The 24,106-nt window shown below is 42.6% G+C and overlaps 1 protein-coding gene across 1 annotated transcript in view; it reads right to left on the bottom strand.

The window, feature by feature from the left end:
- The window catches only part of ITM2B (integral membrane protein 2B), a 30,757-nt gene extending 17,444 nt beyond the window's left edge, over positions 1-13,313 (bottom strand). The window contains exon 1 of the mRNA XM_002720722.4: positions 12,946-13,313. Within this exon, the coding sequence (XP_002720768.1) occupies positions 12,946-13,062 (117 nt within the window). The 5' untranslated portion in view covers positions 13,063-13,313. The remainder of the gene's footprint in view (positions 1-12,945) is intronic.
- Between the last annotated feature and the right edge of the window lie 10,793 nt (positions 13,314-24,106).

Below are 24,106 nucleotides of genomic sequence, written 5' to 3'. Positions count from 1 at the left end.
ATTTTGATAAGAAAATTCTAAGCATATTCTTCTGAAAGTATAAAATAAATGTGAAAAGTTACAGGTATCTGTCTTCCAAATTTGGAATTTTGTAAGTTAAAAAATTGACCACCAGAAAAGAAATTTTGGCTTTGTTTAAAGAAATTTACTTTTTTTTTTTTTTTTTTTTGACAGGCAGAGTCAGTGAGAGAGAGAGACAGACAGAGAGGAAGGTCTTCCTTCCATTGGTTCACCCCCCAAAATGGCCGCTATGGCCAGCACAATGGGGACGGCACGCTGTGCCAATCTGAAGCCAGGAGCCAGGTGCTTCCTCCTGGTCTCCCATGAAGGTGCAGGGCCCAAGCACTTAGGCCATCCTCCACTGCCTTCCTGGGCCACAGCAGAGAGCTGGACTGGCAGAGGAGCAACCAGGACAGAAGTAGTGCCCCAACAGGGACTAGAACCTGGGGTGCCAGCGCCGCAGGCAGAGAATTATCCTAGTGAGCTGTGGTGCAGGCCAAGACATTTACTTTTAACAACGTTCTGAAATTTTACTATTTATTTTATTTCTTTGAGAGGCAGAGAGACAGAGATAGACAAAGCAAGATCTCACACCCGCTGGTTCACTCCTCAAATGTTTGCAGCAGCTTAGGCTGGGCCAGGCTGAAGCCAGAAACTCAATCTGGGTCTCCCACATGGGTAGCAGGGAGCCAGCTCTGTAAACCATCACCTGCTACCTTCCTATTAGAGCACCAGAACACCTACTCCAATTCCAATTCTTGAGATTAGGGATACTGTTCTTGCACAGTGGGAAGTGCTTTGATATTATGAGTTCTACTACCCAGCACTGAATGCATGTAAAACAAACACTCAGTAGTAATATTTGATCTTGTTCCTTTAATCCACCGCTCTCCTGGTTCTTGGATCCAAGGGTGTGATTTTCTTATGAAAATATATATAGACATTTAAGTAGATTGTGATTAATTTGGTTTACACAATGGGTTGGTTGGTCTTTCCTGGCTACACTACATGCTTCTTAAAGGGTGTGGTGCTTAGTAATTTTTAAATTACTAAGTGTCTGGATATGCAGAGATGCTTCTGAAAATGCAATCAGTATAGTGCTCAGAAAGAAAAGATCCTCTACGGAAGGTTATTTATTCCAGTGCATCATTTTGTAATAAATAATGAAGCCCAGAGAAGGTAAGCTATCGGTGCAGTATCACAAAGCCTGAGTATCAGCTGACTCCACATGCATCTTGGATAATACTACTCATATCCAACCAGAAATTACTCTAGTTGAATTTTCTCATGGCTAGCACTGTGGTGTAGCTGGTAAAGCTGCTGCTTGCAATGCCAGCATCCCAGATGGGTGCTGGTTTGAGTCTTGGCTGCTCCTCCTCTGATCCATCTCTCTGCTATGTTCTGGGAAAACAGTAGAATATGGCCCAAGTCCTTGGGCCCCTGCACCCATGTGGGAGACCCGGAAGAAACTCCTGGCTCCTGGCTTTGGATCACCCCAGCTCTGACCATTGTGGCCATTTGGAGAGTGAACCAAAAGATGAAATATCTCTCTCTCTCTCTCTCTCTCTCTCTCTGCCTCTCTGTAACTCTACCTTTCAAATAAATAAATCTTGAAAAAAATTTTTCTACAGAATTATGTTCTTGTAATTGGCTTACTTAAATTGAGCCACACTCAATAAGCATGGATTAATTACAGCAGTAGTATTGCTACTTTTAATATGCTAACAGATTAATAATCAAAGTATAAAGGATAGTAACAAAAATATTAAAATCATATACACATAAAGCAAAAACAATAGAAGAAAATAACTCAGTTATATCAGTATATAAGCATTTCAAAATAAATGAAAAAAGAAGGGTGTCAATTACAAAAGTGAAACCCAAATAAAATCAGTCAGAGTAAAACAAAATCACCAAGTTTGTTATGAGTTGTCTCTAAAATTACTCAGGAAGGCAACAGTTTTGGTACTTTGAAGAGAGAGACCATAAGATGCCTCACCTATCTTTCTAGGACACCTTGTCTGAACTTATGCTAATAATAATTCAGATGGTTTCCATTATTACTCATTATTATCATCAAGTCCATTTTTAGCATAAAAGAAAATATTCTAATTGATCTTTAAATAGCTATCAAGATAGGTGAGTTGGAAGTCCTGGTATTGACTTCCAGTTAATTATTTATTTTTGCTTCCTCCTGAAAATCCAATAAAGTGACAGTAAAGGGATAAACAGATAAACTTTAAGCCACAGAGAACAGAAATGAATGAGGCCGGCGCTGCGGTTCAGTAGGCTAATCCTCCGCCTTGCAGCGCCAGCACAGTGGGTTCTAGTCCCGGTCGGGGAGCCGGATTCTGTCCCAGTTGCCCCTCTTCCAGGCCAGCTCTCTGCTGTGGCCAGGGAGTGCAGTGGAGGATGGCCCAAGTACTTGGGCCCTGCACCCCATGGAGACCAGGATAAGTACCTGGTTCCTGCCATCGGATCAGTGCAGTGCGCCGGCCGCGGCAGCCATTGGAGGGTGAACCAACGGCAAAGGAAGACCTTTCTCTCTGTCTCTCTCTCTCACTGTCCACTCTGCCTGTCCAAAAAAAAAAAAAAAAAGAAAGAAAGAAAAGAAAAGAAAAGAAAAGAAAAGAAAAGAAAAGAATGACAACAACCAACAAGTTATGTCAAAGCCAAACAATTCAGCTGGCGCCGCAGCTCACTAGGCTAATTCTCTGCCTGCGGTGCCAGCACCCGGGGTTCTAGTCCCGGTCAGGGCACCAGTTCTGTCCCAGTTGCTACTCTTCCAGTCCAGCTTTCTGCTGTGGTCTGGGAAGGCAGTGGAGGATGGCCCAAGTGCTTGGGCCCTGCACCTGCATGGGAGACCAGGAGGAAGCACCTGGCTCCTGGCTTCTGCGCCAGCCGTAGCGGCCATTTGGGGGGTGAATCAATGGAAGGAAGACCTTTGTCTCTGTCTCTCTCTCTCACTGTCTAACTCTGCCTGTAAAAAAAAAAAAAAAAAAAAAAAAGCCAAACAATTTAAGACAATGGTTTTTACTTCCATTCCCACTAATTTACCATGGCATTTTCCAGAAGCTGATCATCTGATATTATTACAGACTAGAGGCAGAAGTTGAGATGAGAATCCAGCTGTTTTCTATTAAGCTATCCAATAAAGAACAGTAAAACACTATAAAACAAGGTTACTTAAATGTTTCTGTCTTGAAAATTTTTATTAATCATAAAAATTATGTAACATTAGTTTATTTTAAATAAGCATTTTTGAAACTTTCTAATACAGTAAACATCAATATATATAACCTACACAAAGTAAAATCCTAACAACTTTTAAGTTGTTTAGAGTAAGATCTTAAACAATTTTTGAATATAAAGAGGTGGGGAGGGTTTGGCATTGCAGCACAGCCAAATGAAGCTGCAGCTTATGTCGCTGGCATCCTCTATCAGAGGGCTGGTTCAAGTCCTAGCTCGTTTGCTTCCAATCCAGCTTCCTGCTAATGCGCTTAGGAAGGTAGATGATGGCACAAGTATACCCAAGTATACTCTGTCATTCATGTAGGAGACCAGAATGGAGTTCCTGGCTCCTGGTTTCCACCTGGCCCAGTCCCAGCAGCTGGGGTCATCTGGGAATTGGACCAGCAGATCAAAGATCTCCTTCTCTCGGTTAATTCTGATTTTCAAATAAATTTAAAAAAAAGAAAGTATAAAGGCTTCTGAGACCAGGAAGTTTAGAGAAATATGCAGCTCATCTTACATGGCTGGGCAGGTTGTCTCCAACACAAAGATACTAGGCCAAAGGAATCAGTGGGGCTGGAATCTAGTTCATGCTCTGTTCACCAAAACCCCAGAGAAGGCATCATCCTCTCTAATTTGCAGAAAGGCAGAGTCTGGTCTAGTGATCATTCTGGCAATAAAAAATCAGAAACAGCCTAGGAATGTGTGTTTACCTTGAATTACTTTATGGGGATAAGAACTAGAACAATGGCTGCCTCTGAGAAAAGAGCAAGACAAACTATGAAAGGATATGAGATAGCTTTAAGCTGATGGTAATTTCTATTTTGATTAGCATGTTAGTTCAGGTATATACATTTAAAATTACCTAAATGTACACTATTGTGCATTTTATAGTGAATAATTACATCACAATTTTTTTACAAGTGTGTTCCTCTGAGTCAGCTCAGGACTATTTAAATTTTTAAAATAAGTATATATGACTTTGGTAAAACCCCAAATTATAATTTAAAACTTCTATCAATACATATTATGCAATGTAGAAATATACATTTTTAAATGAAAATGGACATAGTTACTGAATCCTGGAGGTTTTTTTTTAAAGATTTATTTTTTATTTACTTGAGAAGCAAAGTTACAGATAGGAGAAGAGAGATAGAGACAGAGAGACACAGAGACAGAGAGATTGTCCACCTGCTGGTTCACGCCCCAAATGGCCACAATGGCCAAGGCTGGGCCAGGCTGAAGCCAAGAGCCTGGAGCTTCTTCCAGATCTCCCACATGAGTGCAGGGGCCCAAGCACTTGGGCCATCTTCTGCTGCTTTCCCAGGCACATTAGCAGGAAACTGGATCAGAAGTGGAGCAACCAGGTCTTGAAGCCGTGCCCATATGGGATGCCAGCGTAGCAGGCTTAACCTGCTATGCCACAACACTGGTCCTATCCTGAAGGTTTTTATGTTCCAGGAATGAATTCCCACCATAATACTTTGCTGGGAAAAAAAGTACCAGCAACACTGTTACATAACTGACAGGTGAAGTACAGACAAGCAGCAATGATAATACAAGTAATATTCCAAAACAACGATAAAGGGATTAAAGAGGGACTTTAGTAACAATATCAGCTAATACCTACTTATTCTTACTCTGTTTCCAGGCATTATGCTAATCTCAGTACAGATTATATACCCCAGTTAGCTAACAAAGAAACTGAGGCACACAAGGTAGCTTATTCAAAGTAGCAAGGTTAAGTGGAAGAAGCAAGAACTAAACCCTTGAGCATGACTGCACAGTTGCACCACAGCACCAGCCCCATAGCCTGAGTTCTTCATGATGCTTTTCGAATGGCAATCCTCTATTTAATCAGAGTAATGAGCAAAAAGGAAGAATATCATTCTTGTTTTTCCCCCTCCAATCACTTACAAATGCAATCATTCCTTCCTCAGCAACGGGAAAACAGGTGGCAGGTCATATCGGAATGCACAAATCATAATTTGCCAGCTTTGTTTTCCACTTTGTAAAATAAAGGCCCTTGTCAGAACTTCCATGCTTTGGCGCTGAGATTCTATTACAAATTAAAAAAAAAAAAAAATCCTGGTTTCTAGCTTGCCTTTAAAACCTGGAACATTGGGGGCCGGCGCTCAGCCCTGGCCATTGCAGACATTTGGGGAGCAAACAGTGGAATGGAAGACCTGTTTCTCTCTCTCTCTGGCTCTACCTTTCTCTGTAACTCTTTCAAATAAATAAAATAAATTTTAAAAAAAGAAAACTAGGGCCGGCGCTGCGGCTCACTAGGCTAATCCTCCGCCTTGTGGAGCCAGCACACCGGGGTCTAGTTCCAGTCACGGCGCCGGATTCTGTCCCGGTTGCCCCTCTTCCAGGCCAGCTCTTTGCTGTGGCCTGGGAGTGCAGTGGAGGATGACCCAAGTGCTTGGGCCCTGCACCCCATGGGAGACCAGGAGAAGCACCTGGCTCCTGCCATCGGATCAGCGTGGTGCGCCGGCTACAGCGCACCGACCGCGGCGGCCACTGGAGGGTGAACCAATGGCAAAAGGAAGACCTTTCTCTCTGTCTGTCTCTCTCACTGTCCACTCTGCCTGTCAAAAAAAAAAAAAAAAAAAAAAAAAAAAGAAAACTAAACAATGGGGTCCGCATGGTGGTATGGCAGGTTAGGCTGCAGCCTGCAGCATCAGCATCCCATATGGGTGCCGGTTCACGTCCCGACCACTCCACTTCCAATCCAGCTCTCTGCTGATGACCTGGGAAAAGCAACAGGGGGTGGCCCTAGTGCTTGGGTCCCTGCACCCACACTGGGAGACCTGGAGGAACTCCTGGCTTCTGTAACTCTGCCTTTCAAATGGATAAAATAAATCTCTCGGGGAAGGGGAAATGGAGGATCCAGTAACACCAGACCCATTTTTTAAAAATGAAAACCAAGAATATTCTAACTTATTTAATATGCAAAAAGCCCAGCCTTACTTGTTCACCTGCTTGGGTGCAAGAGGCACTGAATTTGCCTTCTCTACTTTATATGCCCACCACGGCCCTTGCTAAAACTGATGGGCATGTCTTAGTAATAAAATAAAAGAAAAAATGAATTGAAGGAGAAAATTATAAAATGAAAGATTAAAAACTGATAACATGCAGACCTAGACTGGCTCTCAAAATCATTTCTCCCAGCATAAAGATGGGCTTCCTTTTGGATATACAGCAATCCAAGTGATTTCATTAAAAATAAAACTGTTATATTAAATAATTTTAAACATTATAAGCATATACAAGCAGAGAAAACAATTCAGGATTTAAGTTTTTGGTTTTTTTTGTTTTTTGTTTTTTAAGACAGGCAGAGTGGACAGTGAGAGAGACAGAGAAAAAGGTCTTCTTTTACCGTTGGTTAACCCTCCAATTGCCGCTGTGGCCGGCACGCCGCACTGATCCAAAGCCAGGAGCCAGGTGCTTCTCCTGGTCTCCCATGCGGGTGCAGGGCCCAAACACTTGAACCATCCTCCACTGCACTCCCGGGCCACAGCAGAGAGCTGGACTGGAAGAGGGGCAACCGGGAAAGAATCCGGCGCCCCGGCAGGATTTAAGTCTTATCCTTAATTCATTTTAAGAAAAATTTTTAAAAAATTTTGGTGAGGCCAGCACTGTGGTGTAGCAAATAAAGCTGCCGCCTACAGTGCCAGCATCCCATGCCAGTTCACGTTACGGCTGATCCACTTCCAATCCAGCTCCTCAGTAATGTGCCTAGGGAAAGCAGCAGAGGATGGCTCCTGGCTTCGGTCTGGCCCAGACCCAGTTGTTGCGGCCATCTGGGGAGTGAACCAGCAGATGGAAGAACTCTCTCTTTCCCTCTCTAACTTTGCCTTTCAAATAAATAAAATAAATCTTTAAAATAAGAAAACAGGGTGTGTGTTTGCATAGTGGTTGAGAAGCCTCATGGGATGCCTGCATCCCTCTTCAGAGTGCCTGGGTTGGAGACCCAGCTCTGTTGACTCTAGCTTCCCGACGTGCTCCATCGGAGACAGTGGGTGATCACTTAGTATTTAAGTACCTGCCACTCATGTGAGTCTTATTTGGTTCCAGGCTCCTGGCTTTGGACTAGCCCTGTTCTGGGATGCTGGCATCACAAGCAGTAGCTTAACCCACTGCACCACAACACAGGTCTCAAAGTGGTATTATTTATAAACTATGAAAATTTTATTTAGACATTAATTTCTCTTCTGTCATATTTATATCAGCTCTAAGTCATAAAATCACTGCTGGAAACTCATCAGCATGAAAAGATAATACCTTAAATGAAAAATCAGAACATCCCTCTATCATAAAAACAAGGGTAATTTTTTTTTTTAAGATTTATTTTATTTATTTGAAAGACAGAGTTACAGAGAGAGGTAGAGAGATAGAGAGAGAGAGAGAGAGGAGAGAGGTCTTCTACCCGCTGGCTCACTTCCCAGATGGCCACAACAGCCGGAGCTGCGCCGATCTGAAGTCAGGAGCCAGGAGTTTCTTCTGGGTCTCCCACGTGGGTGCAGGGGTCCAAGGACTTGGGCCATCTTCTATTGCTTTCCCAGGCCATTAGCAGGAAGCTGGATCAGAAGTGAAGTAGCCTGGCCTCAAACTGGAGCCCATATGGGATGCCGGTGCTTCAGGCCAGAGCTTCAACCCGCTGCGCCACAGCGCTGGCCCCAAGGGTAATTTTATTACTACAACTCAAGATTCAATTTTTCTATCTAAAATAATAAGTCTATGGTTCTTACTGATCATTCCCTAAATAGTCATTTATAGAAATGCTGTATTTTTTTCCTCCAATCAAATAAAGAGATTTAAAAACTTGCAATTATTTAAAATCTTATTCGTTCAACTGGTAACATTTATAAAATGAGAATATACTGTAGATTTCCTTAAAACTATTAAGATTATATACCATAAATACTGAAAGAGGATAATCACAAACAATTTTTTTAAAAATAATGTCCTTGGGATTGTAACAACAATATAAATTTCTGATTTTCAACTTTCAGCTGCCTATCCTACAAGATTTTTATTGTTAAGCTTTATGCAAATAAGAATAAATAACTATCTGTATATATAACATAAGCTTATTGCAAGTACAGCTCCAGTACTACTATTTTCTTCATCTTTTAGTCAAAATCTACCTCACTGAGAAATTCAGAACTGCCAAATCCTTTAACAGGTATCCAGGTCAACAGCGTCAGCCTGAAGTCCTTTGGTGGAAGGCCTCCTTCAGACTTTAACATGTAATGAAAAGCGCCATGCTTGCCAAAATCACAAAAGGATGAATTCATAGATGAAATGACACAATTTTTTTCCTGGATCTTTCTTTACTGATACCAAGATATACAAAGCAGTCTAAGAAGCTTTAGTTAAAATATTGATTCAGAAAGTATTTCTTTATGTGACTTTGGAATAGATACTTCACGTATTTTAGCTTTAGTATGATAAAACTAAGAAAAAAAATGGCCCTGTCCACTTAGTACACTTTTCTATATGTATGTATACACAAGTTATCACAGCACAACACCTGATAAGTTAAATTTGAAATCAACTTAAATAGGCTTATGTCATAAATGTGTTTAAGATAATTCTAGTTAAAAATATTTCTATTCATATAAATCTTACATAGCAGAGTCAAATCCATGAGGTCTCATAGGTTTCTGATTATGCTAAAGGGAACAGACTTGCTCCTGTGTAGCTGGGAGGATTACCCAGGACCTGGCAGGGAACTAACTTCGCCTCCAACTGCACAATAGGCAACGCTGCATGCCAGCTACAGCATCTGGGTTCCATTGGGGACGTGTACTTCGAAGTCTTGCTCCAGGGCACTTGAGATGCACAGAGGTGATGCATTTATCTCCCAGCAGGAAATCCTCCCTTCAATATCACCACCCTCATGGAGAACCCAAATGTAATGACTGGTCAATGTTTGCAAAAAATTATACAACTAAGTAATAACATGCATTCTGGTTAAAGACAACGTAAGCCCCAATCCATTCTCTAAAGATCAAGACTTTTCAGTAAATGTCCAGTCATGCATTTCAAGTTCCTCCTTCCTCCCCACAAAAAAAAAAAAAAAAAAAAAAACCACCACCATAAACAAAAAGCTTCATTACCAAACCCTTCAGTGTTGATGGTGCAAATACAGAAAATCAGAAAGGATAAAGGACTAGGGTCCAAATAGCCATGTTGTGACGGGCAACTCGGGAACTTACTACTTCATCTTCCTTCATTTTCTCTCCCTTTCCCAACCCTGCCCTATTTCACTTTTCCCTCTTCCTTTTATGAACATCTCCAATGCAAGGTAGAGAAGTAACACTTTATTAGCAAAATGGCTGTGAGGATACCTGTGAAGCAAAGGTAATCTTTTCTGCAGCCTGATATTGGGAAAGGGGTTTCATATGCAGGCATTGCAACAAAAAAGAATTACTGACGACTTTACTGTTCCATAGTGAGGTAATCAAAAATGAAAATTTGCTTTGTTACATAATCCCTCTACTCATCTCCTCTTGGATCCAATGCTCCTTATTATAAGGGAGGAATGGAACATGTTAAACAAGGAAAGGGAGAAAGGGAACAGTTTGGGCAGGGTGAGAGGTAGTTGTTATTTTTCACATTGGAAACAATTTAATTCCTGCCAAATATAATTATGTAATGCCAGCATCTTTACAGAATTTTAAAACTGGAAGAGTCCTTATAGACCATCTGGTTCTACCCTCTCATCTTATCTTACTGATAGGAAAATATTGAAGCCCGAGATCAAGCAGTTATATAATGACAAAACTGGGACTTCTGATTCAGTATATTAAATATTTTCTTTGATAGATGTGCATAAACAACAATTTTCCTAGGGTCAAAGTTATGGACACAAAAATAAATGAATGAATTGCTGCCTGTAACACAAAACCTGCATGTAGTTTCAAATTCACCTTTGATACATAAAAGAAAGATCGTAGGCTCTGCTGTTTCTATACTTATGAAAGCTTTGTGCCAACCAGGATAGGTGAAGGTAAAAAATTTTAATTAAGAGAAAAATACAGTAAAAGAATAAATAGCAAGATAGTTGAAATAATAGAAGTAACTGAAAAGACAAGAAAAATAGAGCAATGGAATTGCTTCTGGATGTTTTTTATTCTGTAGAGAAAAACAGCAGAACACAGAAGCAGTGTAAAAGTACTAGAATGTTATATAAGCCAGCCAACTAGAGGGAACAGAATTCTGGTGACATAAGGTAGTAGGATCTGCATTTTAAAATCAGAATTCAGATGACACCAAAGCAGGTGGTCCTTAACAGCACACTTTGAAAAATACCAGTAACAGGGGTTATGGCATGTTGTGGTCTAGGAGAGTTAAAGGTATTAGACATTTGTCTCCCGCAGTTCTGGACCATAACTAGCTTCACTTGATCTCTCAACACCAATCAAGGGAAGGAAATGCCCCAGGTAAAACTGAGACTAATTCTGTTCCCAGCTCAGGCAGTCAGACAAGGTGATTGCCACACAGCCACTCATCCCCAAGGAGCGGCAGAACATTATGTAATCACCGCCCAAGCTTGGAGATGGAGAGATCAGAAGTTCTCTCCCAAATGTCTCTCAGCAAGTCAGGTTTTTCCTTTGCATGTAAGTGACTGATTTTAACGATTAACGCAGTGAAAAAATCTGCCATCCACTTAAAGAAAACTCGTGCTTTTCAGCTTAAAGCTGGAAACGGACTTATTTTCTATCTACCAATTCATCCATGACGGCTGTATGGTTACACCGGTCGGGGCGCCGGATTCTGTCCCGGTTGCCCCTCTTCCAGGCCAGCTCTCTGCTATGGCCAGGGAGTGCAGTGGAGGATGGCCCAGGTGCTTGGGCCCTGCACCCCATGGGAGACCAGGAAAAGCACCTGGATCCTGGCTCCTGCCATCGGATCAGCGCGGTGCGCCGGCTGCAGCGGCGGCCATTGGAGGGTGAACCAACGGCAAAGGAAGACCTTTCTCTCTCTGTCTCTCTCTCACTGTCCACTCTGCCTATCAAAAATAAAAAAAATAAAAATAAATAAAAAAAAAATACAAAGGAAGACTCTGGCCCTCATTGCCAGTCCTAGTATTTTTCTTTAGATATGAGAATCTGAGAAAATAACCAGAAAACAAAGCACAAAGCTTCGAATACATAGCTCACCTTTTATAGCTGCTATGACCACAAAATTTAAATATGGTGAACTTGTGAGAAACTCTGAGAACTTCAGGAACGACAGAAACTGTCAAGATAGATTTAAAGCAGCTCAGTAAATGCAATCATATTTGCCCAGAGTTTCAAACCTCCTTCACTACAGTGGAACACAGCAAAGCTGTCTGAAGTGACATCATCCAGTGCTTTCTCTTCTCTTTTTTTTTTAAAAAAAACTGGGAGGAGTTATATCTGTTTATAAGATTTTAAAAATACATGGAATAGCGTTTAGAATAATGTATATATCTGAGTTGTAGTAATTGAGTACTTGACTGTCAACCTATTTTAGACCCAAGGAATATATTAAAGACCTAAGATAATAATTTCCTACTGAAATTTCTGTCTATACATTCCAAACATTTTCTTTTAAGACCAAGACTGTTTACAATGGGCTCAGAAAAACAATACCAATCCTAAACCCCAAACCTTTAATCCTTTTAGGGAATCCGTTCACTGTTCCTGTTTCAAAGCAAGGCAGTCACTTAAAAAAATCGACCCGTGCCAGTTCTGCAGTCCAGATTAACATTACATTTTCAATTTCTATCAGTGGCCTACGTTTCAGGAGTAATTTTCATTAGAGCATATAAAAATTTTTTATCACTCACACCTGGCCCACAGACGACTGTATTTTTAAAAACAAATTTACAGGTCCTGAAAAGTGATACTGAAAAAATAAGCTAAGCGATCCAACTTCTACAGTTAACTTCTGCAGGATGGAATTTCTGCAGCCTAGAGACGATCTGGTAGGCAGAGGTAACTTTTGAGACAATTCCACTCAGCTTAAATGAATAATCCTGCAAGCAACTAAAAGTTAACACAGCAGGAGGATTTCATTAGGGACCCGGGGGCAAATTTCTTTATAGCAGTAGGAGCACTCGGTGAGACGATCTGAAAGCCAACTGTTGGATTTAGCCTCACATCTACCTAACAGTTGACCTTCACTGGGAATAATCGGTTTTCATTGTGAGATACACGGCCAGAACCTACTCCGGGCAGTCTGTCTGTCACCTTGTCCCCCCCCTTCTCCGGACCCCACGGTGAGGTTCACCCGCCAGGACCGAAGGGCCGTGGAAAAAGGCAGTGAAGAGGAAAATGCTTGAAAAAACGAAGACGCTCGCAGTGGCTGGACTTAGTCCAAGTGCTGCTCGGCTAGAAACGAAAGTAGCAAACAACAGAGGTTTAGGCTTGGAATGTCAGCCATTTTAGGGATATTATTTATCCTGGGAAGGGAAGTCCCGGACTCGGCTGTTGTTGTGTTGCTGTCGCCGCCCGGACCCAGGCGGAACCAAGCCAGCCAGCCCGCCAGCCCGGGCCTCACAAACCAGAGGGAACGCGGCGCAATTCTCGACGCGTCCACTCCCGGGCCTGGCGAGCGCCGAGCGCCGCTTCCCTGCACACGCACTTCCCTCACAAAGGAGGGCGAGCAGCGCCCGCCCGCTCCGGAGCCGCTCCCGCCGGGTCCCGCACCCCGCTCCCTCCCCCCGGCTCGGACCTTGCAGTCCACCGCGACGGCGTCCGGGGGGATGATGAGCGCCTCCTCGCCGCTCTTGGGATCGTCCTTCTTGGCCTCCTTCTGGGCCAGAGCCGAGTTGAACGTCACCTTCACCATGGCGCGGCCTGGGGCGCCCTCGGAGAAGGGCGGCGGCGGCGGCGGCGGCGGGCTGGAGGCGCGGGCTGCGGGCTCCCGGCTGCGGCTGCAGCCTCCTCGGCCGGGCTCCGGACGAGGATCAGCGGCGGCAGACGAGACTCGGGCAGCTCCGCGACGGCTGAGGCGGCGACTGCGGCACGGCCCTAGCAGCCACCCAGCTTCAGCGCGAGGGCGGAGACGGCTCGCGCAGCCCCGGGCCGGGGGCGGGGCCGGCGGCGAGGGGGCGGGGCCGGCCCCTTCTCGGGCCCCGAGGCCCAGCGGAGGCCCAGCGGAGGCCCAGCGGCCAGAGGAACGCGGGAGTGGGGTGACGTGCTTGGTTCAAGGGTCGGTCCTTCTCCTGAGTCGCCTGGCCTTTCCGATTCTGAACTCGTTTCTGGCCGGTTTGCCTTGGGACTCAGTGTTGCAGGTTCATAGGAAAATCGGCTGAACTTTCCTGGGTTCGCCGCGTACAATGGATCCACTTTAGGTAGCACCAGGCTGTCTCTTCCCCGGCCGCTGCCCCCGCCCCTCCGCGAGCCTCAAGACCGCGGAATTTTTGTGCGTCCACGTCTCCTTTTGCTCTTAGTAGGAATCCGCCTCAGTGGAGCACGGAAATATTCAAAGCTCTCTCTATCCCTTGGGGTCTGACCTCCGTTCCAAGGACCTCACCCAAGGGTGTGCCTCACGCAGTCTTGTCTTGTTTTCTTTATCTGCCTTCCCCGGGATGTCCGCGCCTGCCCAGCCTAATCCCACAGCCCTTTGGAGGAAGACTCTTAGATCTGTTTCAAACAAATCACACTGGTAAAACAACATGTTCCACGCTTGTGCAGACTTGGGGGGAAAAACCCTGCACACTGGGCTGATTTGTGATTCAAGGCAAATCGGTGCTCGGTGAGGAATCCTTGTTTTTCTGCAAAATGAAAGATAATCTCTTCGTGTCTCCTATTTTGAAGAGGTTTCGCAGAGAAAGCTGTAACAGATACTGGCCAACACGGCTGTTGGGTTTTTAACTAACAACAGATGGCCCCTTGGACAAACGGTTTGGTTTTGTACCATTCTCCCATTGGAGAAGATTGGCCTGGTTCAGCCAGAGTTGTGGGTGTGCTCCAGAATGTTCCAACTATGTCAGCTCTGCCCTGGATCAACCCCAAGAAAAGTAGGTTGAGTTTGAGGTTCTTGGGGATTTGGCTGTGCTCAAGGAGAGTTAGATGTCTTGAAGTCTCCGTAGAATGTCAGATCAGAAATCTCTGAGAAATAGTCCAAGTTCTCAGCATCTTTTCAGAGCACATATTTCAGACACATCAGGGACTGAGAGAGAAATCCAGTTCAGCGCTTTGGTCTTCTTGGCTAATCTGAAATTCCAAAGTGTTCAACGCAGGCTGAGAAGACTTGAGTTCTAGTTCTTGCTTGTTTTAAACAAGCTAGTCACATGATTAGCAGTAACTTACTTGATCTCCCTGGGTCTCCTTTCCACAGGCTTCAACTCTCTGAATTGACCCCGTGAACTGACTTTTGATAGTAAAAATGGAATCCAATTTCTCGAAGTTAGCCATTGCTCCCCACCTCTCTGAGCCCTGCTTGCACGGATTTCCTGGGACATTAGAACTGAAGATTAAGGAATTATTTAAGCAAGCTCCTATGTCTATACTTACATCGATCTGTCAAAGGGCAAAATTACAAATTAGTTTAAAGATTTTGGCTCCATTTCCAATTATAGAATCAAGTACTACTGGTTCACTTCATTCCATAGAACAAAAAAAGTGTTCCAATGAGCCCAGCAGAGGATGTTGCTTTTAAAAGACAGAAAAGGGCTGTAGAAAGCAGAAACAAAAATGAAAGAGTGAGATGGTCACTTTAAATTCACTTTCCTTTTGAGGCTAGGACAGAGAGACAGAACAATAGAAGTATAACTGAGCAGTTAATATCAGGTTACCTTTTTGTGTGTAATGATAAGGCAGAAGGAACTTTATTGTCATACCAGTTAAACTGGCTTGTTTGGGAAATTTGACTTTGTCACTCTAATCCTGGTTTCTCAGAAGGTCAAATAATAGTTTTGTTTCAGCTTGGTAATGTAGAACTTTAGCATGAGTGACTCCATTTTGATTTTTAGTCTCGTCTGTTGGGGCCCAGGGCAGGAGCTTAGTCCGGGAACAGTGGCCTCCTGTAATTTTATTTAATGCTTCCTTAGTTCTTTCTATGTTAAAATGAAACAGTGGGAAAATGCCCAAAATACCCATTTTGCAGTCAATAGATGTAGAGAAGAAAACAAAATTCTTCCTGAACAACACTAGTATACAGATTAGGAAACTGAGGCAAAGGAAGAACAAATGAGGTTGACAGAATGAGAAATCCTCCCCTGCCCCAGGATTTCTATTTTAAAAGACTCATGAATAAAAGACCATTCATTATTTTGTGTACTGGCAACAAGCAACAGTTGAAAATCAACTGGCAAACGGTCTGGGAATAATCTCTGGTTTTGTTTCGCCGTTTTTTTTCTGGGGTGTCTACAGAACTGTGTCATGCACAACAGCAAGGATAATAAAGAAGCTGGATCAAGACCAAACATAGCAACTCCAGTCTCGTGATTTATAAAAGGTTGCCCATTGACCTTGGAAACTAAGAAGTGGGGGAGGAGAATGATGACTCAACAAAAGAAAGTTAAAAACATAGTCATAAGTTACCATTAACTTACTGAACTTAAAGGGAGTCTTAGAAGTGCTTTGTTTTCCTTTTTCATGTTGATATTGTGAGAGCCAGAACAATCTGTTTTACTAACTTTACATTTCACCAGGGTTCAAGTTTGTATTTGTACTTTACTGGGAGGTAGGACAAAATGGAATTGAGGAACTAAATCCTAGACTCTTTGTTCCTTTAGATTTCTGTGATGAGCTTAGGGGGTTTTTTGGTTGGGTTGGGTGTTTTTTTTTGTTTTGTTTTGTTTTTTTCTGTTTGTAGGTTCCTTACATCTCCATTCCCTCCGTTCTTGCTCAAGGAAGCATTTCCTTCTTCGTGGAAATTTCTGGAGCTTTAGCAGAATGATTGGAAAACTTTTTTTGGGAGCAAATATCGAGTTGTTGGTGAAACAACACATCTGAATATGCCCTTTGAAATGTGCTCTTGACACCTCCCTACTTAACCCAGTGTGTGGCTTTAGCTGGGCATCTGTGGCTTTGTCTGGGCTTTCCTGAAAGAAGCGTTTCTTTTAGGAGAGAGGTGAAGGCTTCTACTTGCATCTTCAGGGACTTTAGCACTGCTTTTCTCTGTTCTGCATAACTTTGGCTATCCTTTATTGTTTCAGTTTCTTATCTCCAAGTTTGCATTTCTCACCAACTTCCTACCTCAGTATTAAATATACTTTTCAGTTTAATTTACAATAATTTATTATTATTTTCCTCCATTAGCTGGCCAGATGATTTTTTTTTTCTTTCTTAGAATCTTGGGCTGTACTATCCCAAGCCGTTTGGGAATTGTGCTAAGAATAATTTGACTGATTGTGGCATTTAGGAGTTTAGTTGTGTTTGATTATGAAAAGACTGAATGTGCTTTTCCTGGTAGCTATCTTCATTTCCCTCCCCTAAAGCATCACTTTCTAAGTGTGTCCATGTTTAGAATATGTTTCTTCACATTTGAAAAGAGGGAAAAGATTAGAAACACAAACCACAAAAAGTGAAATTAAATGAGAAGACCAGCAACAGACTGGGAGAAAATATTTCCTAGAAGCATAGCTCGTAAAGGACTTGTAGCCAAAATATACAAAGAACTCTGAAAACTTCAACAATGAGAAAACAAGCCAATACAATAAAAACTGGGCCAACTACCTGAACAAACACCTCACTAAAGGTATTCATACAGGTGGCAAACATCCCCACATCATGTCATCACTAGGGAAGTGCAGCAACAAAGAGACCTGCACACCTATTAGAACGGCCAGAATCCCAAACACTGACAACACTGAATGCTGGTGAGGATGTGGAACACCAACAAGTCTGATTCATCGCTGATAAAAGCACAGAGGGGCAATTTCTTATAAAACTAAACATATTCTTTTTTTTTTTTTAAAGACTTGTTTATTTAATGGAGAGGCAGAGTTACAGAGAGAGGGAGAGACAGAGAGAGAGAAAGATCCTCCATCCGCTAGTTCACTCTCCAGATGGCCACAGCAGCCGGAGCTGAGCTGATACAAAGCCAAGAGCTTCTTCTGCGTATCCCACGTGGGAGCAGGGGTCCAAGCACTTAGGCCATCTTCTACTGCTTTCCCAGGCCACAGCAGAGAGCTGGATCAGAAATAAAGGATGCAAACCAAAGCCTATATGGGATGCTGGTGCTGCAGGCAGAGGTTTAACCTTCTATGCCACAGTGCCAGCCCCAACATATTCTTATATGCAATCTCATGCAATCTAGTAGTCATGCCCCTTGATATTTGCTCCAAAAAGTTGAAAAATTATGTCCATAAAGAAACCTCACACATATGTTTATAGCTGCTTTTTTCATGGTGGCCAAAACTTGGAAGCAACCAAAAATGTCTTTTGATAGGTGAATGGATAAGTATAAGTGACAGTGCATTCAGATAATAGAATGTTATTTTTCAGAAAACTTTTATTTAGGCCGGCGCCGCGGCTCAACAGGCTAATCCTCCGCTTTGCGGCGCCGGCATACTGGGTTCTAGTCCCGGTCGGGGCACTGGATTCTGTCCCGGTTGCCTCTCTTCCAGGCCAGCTGTCTGCTGTGGCCTGGGAGTGCAGTGGAGGATGGCCCAAGTGCTTGGGCCAGTACCTGGCTCCTGCCATCGGATCAGCGCGGTGGGCCGGCCACAGCGCGCCGGCCGTGGTGGCCATTGGAGGGTGAACCAACGGCAAAGGAAGACCTTTCTCTCTCTGTCTCTCTCACTGTCCACTCTGCCTGTCAAAAAAAAAAAAAAAAAAAAAAAGAAAAGAAAACTTATTTAGGCCAGCACCTCAGCTCACTAGGCTAATCCTCCGCCTGCAGCGCCAGCACCCCGGGTTCAGTCCTGGTTGGGGCGCCAGATTCTGTCCCGGTTGCTCCTCTTCCAGTGCAGCAGTCTGCTGTGGCCCAGGAAGGCAGTGGAGGATGGCCCAAGTGCTTGGGCCCTGCACCTGAATGGGAGACCAGGAGGAAACACCTGGCTCCTGGCTTTGGATCAGTACTGCACGCCGGCCGTAGCGGCCATTTGGGGGGTGAACCAATGAAAGGAAGACCTTTCTCTCTGTCTCTCTCTCTCACTGTCTAACTCTGCCTGTCAAAAAAAAACAAAACAAAACAAAAAAAAAAAACGCCCATCCTGCCTCCTACTCCCTCTCCCATCCTATTCTTCATCAAGATTCATTTTCAATTATCTTTATATACAGAAGATCAACTTGGTATATACTAAGGAAAGATTTCAACAGTTTGCACTCACATAAACACACAAAGTATAAAGTACTGTTTGAAGACAAGTTTTACCGTTAATTCTCATAGTACAACTCATTAAGGACAGAGGTCCTACATGAGGAGCAAGTGTACAGTGACTCCTGTTATTGATTTAACAATTGACACTCTTATGTATGACGTCAGTAATCACCCGAGGCTCTTGTCATGAGCTGCCTAGGCTATGGAAGCCTTTTGAGTCCACAAACTCCGACCTTATTTAGACAAGGCCATAATCAAAGTGGGAGTTCTCTCCTCCCTTCAGAGAAAGGTACCTCCTTCTTTGATGGCCCCTTCTTTCTACTGGGATCTCACTCACAGAGCTCTTTCATGTAGGTCATCTTTTGCCACAGTGTCTTGGCTTATGGAATATTATTTAGCACCAAAAAAGAAATGAGCCGTTGAGCCGTAGAAATATATGGCAGAAATTTAAATGTACTTTATTAGGCAAAATAAGCTAATCTGAGAAGGCAACACACTCTGTGATTCCAACTCTGACATTCTGGAAAAGGCAAACCTATGGAGGCAATAAAAAGATCAATGGTTGTCACTGGTTAGTGAAAAGATCGTGATGGTTAGTAGGGAATGAGCAAGAGATGAATAGGAACAGCACAGAGGAGGATATTTAGGGCAGCAAAACTGTTCTGTATGGTACTGCAAAGCTGAATACAGGTCATTATACATTCGTCAAACCCCACAGAATATACAGCATCAAGAGGAAATTCTTGGGCTGGTGTTGAGGCATAGCAGGTTAGCTACCACTTGAGACATCAGCATCTCATATCAGAGTGCCAGTTCAAGTCCTAGCTGCTCTACTTCTGATCTAGCTACCTGCTAATGCACTTGGGAAGGCAGCAGATGCTGGCCCAAATATTTGGGCCTTTGCCACCCATGTTGGGGATCAGGATGGAGGTCCTGGATCCTGGCTTTCTCCTGGCCCAGCCTTGGCTATTGTGGCTAATTGGGGAGTGAAACAGTGAACGGAAGAGCGCTCCGCCACCCAACACCCACACTCCCACCACAAACCCTGCACCACTGCCTTGGAGTATCTCTCCTCTCTCCGTCATTTTGTCTTTCAAATAAATAAATAAATAATTTTTAAACCTTAAAAAAAAAGAGTGAACTCTAATATAAACTGTAGATGTTGGGTAATAATGCTGTGTCAATGTAGGCTCATTGAGTGTAACTGGTGTACCAGTCTAGTGTGAGATACTGAAGGGGCCGGTGCTGTGGTATAGTGAGTAAAGCCTCCGCCTGCAATGCCAGCATCTCATCTGGATGCTGGTTTCAGTCCTTGCTCCTTCACTTCCAATCCGGCTCTCTGCTATGGTCTGAGAAAGTGTAGTAGATAGCCCAAGTCCTTGGGCCCCTGCACCCGTGTGGGAGACCTGGAAGAAGCTCCCGGCTCCTGGCTTTGGATCGGCCCAGCTCCAGCCGTTGCAGCCATTTGGAAAGTGAACCAGTGGATGTCATACCCCCCCCCCCCACTCCTCTGCCTCTGTAACTCTGCCTTTCAAAAAAAAAAAAAAAAAAAAAAAGATAGGGGAGGTGTACGTGTGTGAGAACAGGAGTTATATATGGGAACTCAGTACTAGCTCAATTTTGCTGTGAACCTGAAAGTGCTCTAAAAAATTGAATTTTATTGGAGGTGGGGGTGGGCACAAAGGCTGATGGTCTAATGGATACAAGCACTGAGAAGACCCAAACCATAGTTTTCTGGAAATCTCACCATGCTTCTATATTCATTGGCAATACAATTTTCCCTTGGTATACATGAGGGATTGGTTCCAGGAATCCATTGTGTATACCAAACTCCATGGAGGCTCGAGTCCCTTCTATAAAAATGGCATAATATTTGAATATGCACATCCTCCCAGTTGCTTTAAATCATGTCTAGATTATTTCTAGTACCTAATTCAAAGTAAATGTGATGTGAACAGTTGTCACACTATATTTTGTAGGGAGTAACGACAAGGAGAAAAGTCTAGATGTTCAGTATGTATGCGATTTTTGTCCTCAAATATTTCCCATCAGCCATTTTGTGAATCTGCGGTTGCAGAACCCAAGCATGTGGAGGGTCAATTGTACACTGCAAATAAACCAACTGTTCCTAATATGCTGCTGGAGTCCAGAGTGAACTGGAGCGGCTGGGGTAAGTTTTCATGGAGAAGACAGAATTTTAGTTGGAGGAATGAAAAGCATTTGGCTGAAGACAAAGAAAGAGGAAAAGAGCTCAAGAGGGGGAAGGAACATAAGAGCAGCCACCAGACCATGAGAGAAGACTGAGGCAGGAGCAGGGGGCATGCGCTGACTAACTGAGGAACGCAACCCGGCAGGGGCCAGAGCCAGAAAACTCACCTCGTGTGAGAGTTAGTAGGATGGGCTTTCTGCCCAGGGGAACTGCTGAAAGTTTCCACAAATACCAGCTTAAGAAAAAAGTGGGGAGTTGCTCTACAAAGAATGAGCCGGCATTCTGGATGACAGGGGAAGCAGGACGAACCAGAGGCAGAAAGAGAAGTTCAAACAGCTCCCCCCCCCCCATCTTTTCTTTCAATGAAAATAACTGACACAAGTTTTTTTTAATGTCCTTTTATTTGTGTGAGAAGAAAGTACACCATATAAATCCAGCATTACAAATAACAATGTGTAATATGAGTAAGAGACAGTTTTGTGGCTCTAAGTCAAATGTGGTAAAAGACATGTATCAGGGCTGGCAGAATACTGTAACAAGTCTGTCCTACTCCAGTTGAACCTTACCGGGGTCACCCGGGCATCATCCAGGAAGATTTTGAACTTCTGGGCAAATCACATAAAGGTATAGATGTTGTTACTGACATTGTTCTGGTACTACAGCCACGTGTGGGGCGTGGGTAGGTGTGTAATCTAAACTTTCCCAATTTCCTATATCACCTGATGACATCCCACCGAGCCCAGCTTCAGCACACCCCCCCAATGTACTTTGTGCACTGTATTCTCTTTGGCCTTTGCTTTCCTTCTGTCTTCATCAAAATCATTACCCCAGTTAAGACAGAGAAAGCATGGAGTAAGTTTTGATGTAAAAGTAGAGAAATATGAAATTAGTACTAAGAAATTTCTTTCAGTGTGTTCCTTAGCTGCTTGCCTAAATTTCCAGAGAAAGCTAATACTGTTTTTTGTTTTTTACACTTTGCTAAAATTGAGATACACAAAGTTTTCAAAAAGTACATGGAAAATATGGGTTATTTAAAACTATGCCTAGATTTCAAAAGTTTTCGCACCAAAGAAACCTTACCTTTGAATTCCCTTTTTCCATGAATTTTTCAAGTCCCCTTGTATAAATTTTGACATATGTGAGATATCTGAAAGCAAATACCTCTAAGCTCAATTTTTAGAGATGTTAATTACTCTAGGATCTAACTAAAAGTCCCCAAGTAAGCTCGAAATATTTTTTTCCTTTCTTTTTTTTTTAACCTTTCCCCATAGGTGAGACAAATCACTGGTAACTTCAGATGAGCTTCAGTGACTTATTGAACATTCTGTCACTTTAATGAAAAAAAGAAAAGAATCTCACTTAACCTAACTGTGAAAACATCGTTTAAAGTGTAGATGCTTTCGTAAGTGGAGCATGTGACAATATACATTATTTCCTGGAAATGTTTTCATAAATTTAACTGCTTTGTCTAGCACTTTTATGAGAATAACTGACATAGTCTAACCATGATCTGATACACTAGGTGCCTTAATATTTTTGTGTATAATATTTTATTATATTAATCATATCTTATGGTATATGTGCAATTTAAATCTACGTTAAAATAGGGAGAAAAGACATACCAGGGAGGAAACAGAAGGATAAACTTGGATTACTTGGGAAACTCAGATTTCTGAAAAACATAAATCTGAAACTTTATGTTCTCAGATTTGATAGCCAGAGGACCTTGCCTTAGGTTCAAACAATGTTCTAGCTAATAGAATCAAAGTTCTGGAAAACAACCTCAAGAAGTCTCTGATAGTTTTTTTTTTATGCCTAGTCCAAAAACTGATTACAATTAAATATAATGAGAAGGTCATGCTTATTTAGACAGACTTTATTTTTTTTTCAAAGCCACAACCAAATTACTTTTCTTATGATCATTTACAAAAACTATTCAAAAATCAAAGAAAAACTTGAACTATTTTGATCTCCTGCAGAACTGTAGTTAATGGCAGCTAAAGGTGGGCAGGCACCAGAGTGATCTTTCCAGCTTGGAACCCCAAGACACATTGCATCTGGCAATAGTTATTAAGCAAGGAAAACACTCATAAAGCAGCATAATTAATGGGATGAAAACAGTAAAGGCTTTATTACACACTTAGTTTTCATAGCTCCTGGGTGGTAGTCCAACCCAGCCATTGATACTGTTGAGGAAGCTGGTTCCTATTAACTCAGGATCATTTCCTACATCAACATGATGGTGTCTGTCTAACTAAAACTGTCCCCCACGTTCCCAGGACCTAGTAGACACACAGACCTGGAAGAGGTTTCACAATAAGTAATTGCAAATAAACCTTTAGAAACTTCTGGCACAAACTGTGTTGTCCAAACCAGCCTCCTTGTGCTACTTCCTAGAGCAAACAGGGAGGAAGTAGGTACCTGAAATCTGTGTATTTCAAATTATTGCAGACTGTGAGATCTTAGGGCTGGGGAAACGAGCTGGTTTCTTCCCCTAGGTTCTGTGCCACTAGCTTCTGTTTGAAAAATTTTAAAGTTTTGTTATAATGCCAAAGTGAAAACTGGTAAAAGTATATACCACTGGCGTCTTTATCCATAGACTCCACAGACATGGGTTCCACATAAATAGATGCAACCAACCTCAGATCTAAAATATTCAGAAAAAATATTGCATCTGCGCTGAACACGTAGGACTATTTTTTTTTATTTCCTACAAATACAGTCAAGTAACTATTTCATAGCATTTTTCTAGGTAGTACAAATAATCTAGAGATGAATTAAACTATGCAGGAGAGTATACATAAGTTATTTGCAAATACTATGCCATTTTATGAGCAACTAGAGCAGCTACTGATTTTGGTATCTGTGGGTGTGTGTCTTGGAACCAATCCCCTGTGGATACCAAAGGGTGACTGTATCTCTTTAGTGGGGTGGCAGCTGGTAAGGCAAATTGGGCGGTTACAACCCAAAAAGCTCCAAGTAGAGTGAAAGTGTAAGAAATGCACTGTGCTATATGACCTAAGTCAGGGACCAAGAAAGGTCTTAAATAAGTGTGTTTGAGCATCTGTTAGAGATCACTTCCTACAGTGATCTCAGATTCAAGAGGGGTTATTTTATTCTCCAATATGACTGGGTCCCAGGCCAGTTTAATTAACCTACAAAAAGAATATAGGAAATGTAAACAAACCCTCCCCCCAGACCAAGAGGAATCCACTTGGAATTTTACCTTAAATCTGGTATTGTCAACTTCCTTGTATTTTGAGTCATTGAATAACAGTGCAGACCTGAACCCAAGAGAAAATTGTACTTTGAGTCAGAAATCATCTAAAGAGACTGTTTCTGCATAATCTTTCATCTAGTTTTCCTCTGGCTTATTTTAAGGAAAGGGGGAGAAAGGTTTGCTTTATTAAA

Source organism: Oryctolagus cuniculus, chromosome 9, assembly GCF_964237555.1.
Source record: "Oryctolagus cuniculus chromosome 9, mOryCun1.1, whole genome shotgun sequence".
In the NCBI taxonomy this organism is placed as follows: domain Eukaryota; kingdom Metazoa; phylum Chordata; class Mammalia; order Lagomorpha; family Leporidae; genus Oryctolagus; species Oryctolagus cuniculus.
This window is presented reverse-complemented; position numbering and strand designations above follow the sequence as displayed.